This window comes from Belonocnema kinseyi, chromosome 6 (assembly GCF_010883055.1).
Source record: "Belonocnema kinseyi isolate 2016_QV_RU_SX_M_011 chromosome 6, B_treatae_v1, whole genome shotgun sequence".
Classification (NCBI taxonomy): domain Eukaryota; kingdom Metazoa; phylum Arthropoda; class Insecta; order Hymenoptera; family Cynipidae; genus Belonocnema; species Belonocnema kinseyi.
In genome coordinates, this window is record NC_046662.1 from 21,445,363 (window position 1) to 21,453,245 (window position 7,883).

At 28.2% G+C, this 7,883-nt stretch overlaps 1 protein-coding gene across 1 annotated transcript in view; it reads left to right on the forward strand.

Moving 5' to 3' along the window:
• Positions 1-7,883, forward strand: part of LOC117175193 (transmembrane protein 132E) — a 182,679-nt gene that overhangs the window by 164,251 nt on the left and 10,545 nt on the right. The window contains exons 9-10 of the mRNA XM_033364822.1: positions 1,682-2,120; positions 7,125-7,528. Coding sequence (XP_033220713.1) covers positions 1,682-2,120; positions 7,125-7,528 — 843 coding nt within the window. The remainder of the gene's footprint in view (positions 1-1,681; positions 2,121-7,124; positions 7,529-7,883) is intronic.

Below are 7,883 nucleotides of genomic sequence, written 5' to 3' on the forward strand. Positions count from 1 at the left end.
GGCTTTTATTATGTTAAAAAAATATTGTTTTAGACTAAAATTTGAAGATGTAATATGTAAAATTTTTTAATTAAGAGAAATAATATAGTATAATAATAAATAATATTCAAAACTAAAAGAAGCTAAACTTTGAACGTTACAATTTTAATTCTTCGAGTTGAAAAAATTTAATTTACAAGTAAAATTGTTCAATTTCTCTGTATAATAAATATTGCACACCTATAATTCCTAGAAAAAATTCGAATAAGTTCAAGAAATATTTCGAAGTTCTGAAAAGATAAAAAATTAATGAAAAATTTGAAATGATTTCAAATTCGGTGCATATAACCCACAGACAGATTTTAAACAAAGTATAGGTTTTTGCAGATTTCGAACAAAAAATTTAGAAGCTTTTTAAGAATCATGAATGGCTTCAAAAATATGAAATACATTTTCTTAAAATTTCTAGGGAAATTTCAAAATTACTTTTTATTTTGAAAAATTAATTTTAAGAGATTATATAAAAAGATTTGTAAATATTTCAAAAATTTTCAAAAATGAATCTAGAAATTTAAAGTAGGGAGAAATCGAATAATTTTAAAAGATATTTAGAAGTTTTATAGAAATTTTTAAAATAATTTTTTTCTCGTTTTTTGTTGAAAAATATTTAATACGTATTTTTTTATTTCAATATGATATGCAAAATATTCGAGAAATAAATTTTTGAAAATGATCGTTTTAAAAAAAGTGATCGTCTAAACTTTTTTATAACTGAAAAAGTATTTATGAAAAAAATGTTATAGTATACTGAAAAATTGCTCCATTGGATTTTCATAAATAAATGAGGAATTTGTATAAACAAATAGAGATTGCTAAAAAAGGACCTAATTTTTTCACTTTTTCTGTGGATTAATATTCCTACTACATTCGAGAATGTACTGTAAAAATTTTAAAGTGGAGTAATGAATAGTTATTTAATGTTGAATTTTTAGCTGAAGCCGTTACAGGCTTCAAGCGTGCGTGCGTGTAACGACTTCTGCTAAAAATTCAACATTCAATAACTATTGATTTTTCCACTTTGACATTTTTACAGTATATTTTGGAATGTGTTACGAATATTAATCCGCAAAAAAGTGAAAAAAATTAGGTCCTTCTTTAGCAAACTCTTTTTGTTTATAAAAATACCTCATTTATTTATGAAAATTCAATGTAGTAATTTTTCAGTATACTTCATTTCGAAGTTCCCGATCAAGCGAATGTAAGATAAAATGATTGAAATTTTGTTCATATTGAAATTAAAAAAATACGTACTAAATATTTTTCAATAAGAAACGAAAAAAAATATATATATTTCACACAAAAACTATGTTACCTATTTAAAATGAAAATAATCGAAATTTTTATTCAAGAAGTGATAGTTTATAACAAAAATTTAATCATTCAATTTTTTATATTTCTAGCTTGAAATGGCTTGAAATGATTTGCAGCTCAGTTTTCATTGCATCAAACGGAAATATTTACAGCAATAGAGTTCGAATTTTTTAACTTTATTGACTTTGGAAAATGTTTGCGAACCGGGAATTTTTTTATGTAATTAAAACCGCTACCCTGAGCATGTCGTAGTTCTTGAGCAGTCCCCAAATAAAAAATAAAATAGTCTCATCAGTAAAAAAATATTATAATGAAAAGAAAAAATGTACAGGAAGGTTTGCTAGACATCGACATCGAGTTTTCCGATGGATCCCGAACACCCCTGCGTGAAATCGCAGTCTCGGATTATCACCTGCTCGTTGAAAGTCTCGACCCGGAAGTTGTGGCTTTTGCGCCAATGGTGGCCTCCCATCATCCTCGGGTCATTGCCGTTGGAGAAGGTCGTGGAGATCTTTTGAAAGTGACTCTGCACCTGGCGGATGTTTGCAGACTTTCCGGAAGAAAATCGAAAGGAACAGCTACTAGAGGAACGCCTTCTCTTCCCTTGGCCACTTCATCCGCGAATGTCGAGGTGGATTTTGCTTCGAGGGATCTCCCGAACAGACCCGAGTTTGTTCAGAATGATGGAGGGACCCTCGGTGGAGGATCTCATCATCGTGAGAGAAAAAATGGGAAAGATGTTGCGCCAGATCTAAACGATATCCTGATCGGTAAGTACCGATTTTGTGTTTCCTGTTTGTGTCGTATGTCGTGTGTCGTCTCGTCAGTCCTGAGGTTTATTTATACTTTCTTCTTCGAAGGAGGAGAGGCTCTTTTCAGTGATTATCCTCCAGTCTTCAGTGTTTCCAACAGATCTGGATCTCTAAGGCAGTAATCTACTTTGAAACGCCAAAAAATAAAGCTCTTTTTTTGTGAATTTTTTCTGAGATTTGCTAATAATGATATCGATAAAGGGTTTATTAGGACTAAAATGAAAAAATTAAACAGTTTTAGATTCAGTATGACTCCAGCAACCGGCTGAAATAGGATTTCTGATAGGCATGCGATAATAACAAAATGGCGGCGAAAAAACAAAATAAAAATAAACAAAAGTGGGTTTATTTTATCAGTTTTTTGCAAAAAAATATATATAAAATTAAATTTTTTAATACTGCTAGTTCAGCTGGTTGCTGTAGTTATACTAATTCTGAAACTGTTAAATTTTTTCATTTTAGTGGGCCCATTCTCGAGATTTTTACAACAGGGCGAAACTACAGATTTTTTTAGGAGTTGACTTTGACTGAAGTTTTTATGTATAAAAAGTGCATAAAATGAATGAAAAATTTTTTTTAAATGTATTTCAAGAGTGTATTTATTAAGCCTAATAAACCCTATATCGATATCATTATTAACAATCTCAGACAAAATTCACAAAAATAGCTTTATTTTTAAGCCTTTCAAAGCAGAATACTGCCTTAACGGACTTTACACTATTTCCCCTTTTCACACTCTTCACCCCCCCCCCCTTTTAGAGAATTCTTCATTTTTCCTTTTCTTTTTTTCGCTGAAGGTAGCAGTCGTGCCAAAAATCAGATCTCTGAGAGAAAAGTTTTGATATGATTTTGAGAAAGAAAATAATATTACTGATAATGGAATTGTAAGTAAAAAAACATTATTTTTAATGAAACCTTTTTTAATTTACAAAAGACATTTATTTTAATAATTTTTTTACAATTAAATTTTTCTTAAAATTGGTCCTTAACCATTTTTGAAAAATAGTTGATTTTTTGAAAATTTGAAAATGTTTTGAAAAATAGCTGAAATCGGTCAAATCATTTTTTTTTTGCACAGATAACTATATTCGAAGATTATTTACTCATAAAAGAATTGGAAACAGTAGAGTTGTAGAGAATTTTTTTTCATGAAAAAACAAGATTTGATTTTTTTAAATTTAGCCAATTGGTAAGTAAAAAAATCCAAAAAATTCATTTTTTAGATGAAAATTTAACTATTTTGTAGACATTTTTTTTTCTTGTTTGGCTGAAAATTAATTTGCTTAACTAAAGATATAACTATTTCATTTTTTTATTAAAAATCGGTCATTTTACTGTCTGAAAATTTAAGTATTTTGTAAAAAATTCGTTTTTTTTTTGTTGAAAATTAATTTTCTTCACTGAAAATTCAACTATTTGTTAGAAAAATAATCTTTTTTAGCTGAAAATTCAACTATTTGTTAGAATATTGTACATATTTGTTTGAAAGTTCCTCTTTTATAGTGGAAAATTAATCTTGGTAAAAAATGCAACACTTTGGTCGAAAATAAATCTATTTTGGTTTAGGATTCAACAATTTGTGGAAAATTCGTCTGATTTCGTTAAATTGAACCGTTTTTTACTTAAAATGGAAATATCTTTTTGTTGAAAATTTATGTTTTTTATTTAAAAATTCAACTATTTGGTGGAAGTTTGATGTATTTTGTTGAAAAGTCATCTTATTTGGCCAGACATTTATGTTCTTGATAGAAAATTCTTCTTGCTGGTAAAAAATTCAATTAATTGGTTGAAAATAATGTTTTTGTTTTAAAAAATGCATATTGTCGGATTGAAAAGTCAACTGTTTGTTAAAAATTGTTCTTTTTTTGCATAAATGCAATTCTTTTTCATTTTAAATAAAGAAAATTTTAGTTGAAATATCGACTATTACATTTTACGTCGAAAATTAATGTTTTTTGCTGAAAATAAAACCACTTGGTTAAAAATTGAATTACTCTCTTAAATAATTATTTTTTTGGATAAAGATTAATAATTTTAGTTCAAAATTCATCTTTTGGTTATTAATGTAACTATATCGTTAAAAAATCGTTTTTTTGGTTAAATTTTCATCTTTTTTTGATTCAAAATGTCTCTGATTGAAAAATAATATTTTTTTGTTGACGATTCAAATATTTTAGTGTAATTTCGTCTTTTTCGAAAGAAATCTTGAATTTAAAGAGATTTCCCAAAAATTTAATGGTCATATTTGCACTTGCTGGTTGAAAGTGGAACTGCTTTGTTAAGAATTTATTTTATTATTTAAAAATGCATCTCTATGGTTCAAAATTAATTTTATCAACTGAAAATTTAACTGTGAAATTTTTATTGAAAAATTGATGTTTTTTATTTGAAAATTCAACTACATATTTGGTTGAAAATTTTTATCTTACATAGTTAAAAATTTCACTTTTTAGATTGAAAATGCATCTTTATAGGTCGAAGATTCAACTATTTGGTTAAAAAATAAATGATTTTGTTGCAAATTCGTCTATTTTCATAGAAAATTCAAGTCATTGATTGAGTTTTAATTTTTTTGGTTAAAAATTCACATTTTCAAGTTAAAAATCGTCTTTGACTTTGAAAATTGAACAATTTTGACTAAAATATTATGTTTCCTATTTGACTTAAAAATCTTTCTTCTTTGAAAATTCCACTCTTTTGTTAAAAATTTGTCTTTTTTGTAGATATCAACTGCTTTCTTGAAATTTCGTCTTTTTGGAGAGAAAATTCGTCCTTTTGAATAGAAAATTCATATTTTTTTAGAAAATATATTGATTAAAAATTTATCTTTCTTGGATGAATATTACGCTGTCTTCTAAAAAATTCGATCTTTTACCTAAAAGATGCATCTATTTGATTAAAAATGATATTGTTTGTGATTTTAATTTAATCTTTTTTATTTGAAAGTTTCACCCTTTGGTTAACATTTCATCTTTCTAGCTTGAAGATTTAATTAATTGTTTAAAAATTATCTTGGAAATTTAATCTCCTTTGCTTGAAAGTTCAACTCTTAGGTCGCAAAGTCAACTGTTAGTTCTAAAATGAATTAATTTTCTAGTTGAAAATTAAACGATTTCGTTGGAAATTCTTCTCTTTTGCTTTGAAAGTCAACTTTTTTTTTTAAATTCGACTTTTCAGCTTGAAAACTCAACTTTTTTGGTAGAAAAAAAATAATTTTTTTTACTTCGGACTTGATTATTAAGATATTTTGTAAGGTTGATGCTGATAAATGACTGTTGTAGAAAGGAACTTTTTTTTCTCAAAAATTAATTTTCTACTTTTTCTTGGAAAAAATGGTAAACACGTAAAAAAAATGTTAAGATGAAGTTATACATATCTAAAAAAAGTTATGTGAAAAATGTATCTTTTTATTTTTCGATACTTTTCAGTTCATTAGAAAAATTAAAAAAGGTTTGTTTCCCAAGAAAATCTTGTTTCTTATTTTCTTCAAATTTTGAAAATACGAAAAAAATTTTCAAGACCTGATTTGAAATGTCAAAAATATATTGCATTTTTAACAAAATAGTGGAATTCTCAACCAAAAAAAAAATATATTTTTGACCAAAAGAGGTGAGTTTTCAAGCTGAAAAGTTGAATTTTTTAGAAAATAGTTTAACTTTAAATCAGAAGAGCTGAATTTTCGACCAAATTGTTTAATTTTCAACTAGAAAATTAATGAATTTCTGATCTGACAGTTAAATTTACAATCAAGTAGTCGAACTTTCAAGCAAAAGAGACGAATTTTCAAAACATTTTTCAAACAATTAGTAGAATTTTCAACCTAGAAATATGAATGATTAATCAATATATTTTCTACAAAAAAAACGTAATTTCAAAAGAAGCAGTTTAATTCTACAAAAAAAAGACTAATTTATAACAAGAACAAAAAATTATTTTTTCAACGATGAAAGATTTTTAACTCAAGTAAGAAACATAATATTTGAACCAAAATTGTTGAATTTTTAAAGTAAAAGATGATTTTTTAACTTAAAAATTTGAATTTTCTACAAAGAAGTTAAAATTTAAACATATACTTGAATTTTTAATGAAAATAGATACCTTTTCAACAAAATAATAGTAGAATTTTTAACTATGTAAGATCAAAAATTGTAACCAAATATGTAGTTGAATTTTCAAATAAAAAACATCAATTTTTAATAAAACATGCAATAGTTAAATCTTCAGTTAAAAAAATTAATTTTGAATCATGAGAGATGCATTTTCAACTGAAAAAAGGAATTTTTAACAAAGCAGTTCAACTTTCAACAAAGAAGTTGAATTTTAACCATTATTAAACCTTTTTTTATTTACTTTACAAATTTTAAAATTCTTAAAACGCTTCGAAATTTTTGTTAAAAATCGTCAAAATCTACATTTTGTTTAAAATTTTGTGAATTCTTTTCAAATGTAAGATCTTCTTTCAAAACGGCGAATTTGAACTATAATAGTTGAATCTTCAACAAAAAACATTATTTTTCAATCAGTGACATTTTTAATAAAAAAAAAGATAAAACTTTTACTAAAAAGACGAATTTTTAACGATAGAGTTACGTTTTCAGCCAAATATATTAATTTTTTTTTACGACAAAAAATAGTAATTTTTGACGTAAAACCTTGTTCACTAAAAATGAAAAAGAATGAAAATTATCCAAAAAACTGACCATTTTTTAACAAACAGTTGACTTTTGAACCCGACAATATGGATTTTTTAAAGCTATTTCCTGTTTTGTGATAATTTTGAGCCGTGAATTTTGAGCTTTTATGAAGACTCTGAAGATTCAGTAAAGGTAGAAAATTGTGTGGAGTTGCATCCAGGTCTCGTTGGGTCGTCTAGCTTCAGATGCCGCGCTTGATTGTCTCGCTTGTCAGCACTGCACGCTTCCTCCCCCTTTCTCTCTGTCTTTCTCTAATTTTTGTGCAAAGGTTTCCCACTAAAAGACGAAAACGACCACGCACCAACGATGCAGGCAAGACAGCACCGCATGGCTATAGCTAATGGAATGTCTTCAGGGGGAATGGGAGGCGTGGGGATTCGACACCAGGGTGGCCCTCGAATGACACCCCTAGAAATTGGGATGTACGTCCTGCTGGCGGCCTTCTGCTTCGCGATCGTCGTCTTCGTCGTTTCCTGTGTCGTCTACGCGAGCAAATTCAAGCCCCAGCCCTTGGACCCTCAGCATCCTGGACTTCCGGTTCTGGGAGCTGCCAGGGCGGCCGCGAATCAGCTCGCGCAGAATCGAAGACCTAGGGAATCGACTACCAATGCCCACGACTGGGTCTGGCTCGGTCGTGCAACTTTGGAAAGAGCTGGAAGTGGACCACAACAGGTTATTCTTTTTTTTCAATATTTTTCTAGGACATGGTGTCTAAATTGTTGAAAATCGTTTTTTAACAAATGCCAATCGGCAACCTTTCAACGTTTAACCGTGCAAAGTCACCTACAAAATTCATTCTTAGAGTCGTTATTCTTAGATTTACATTACATGTAATTTACACAATTTGTTACACAACTGTTAACAATTAATTTACATGATTGTATTACCATCTGAATTTACATTACTCTCAGGGTGGCGACTTGACAGGTAACACAGGCCGACAAAATTTGACAAAGGTCCGGAACCAGAGACCAGACCTAGTATACCCGAAGGTTTTTGCTGCGCTGAATCCGAATCCGACCTCAGA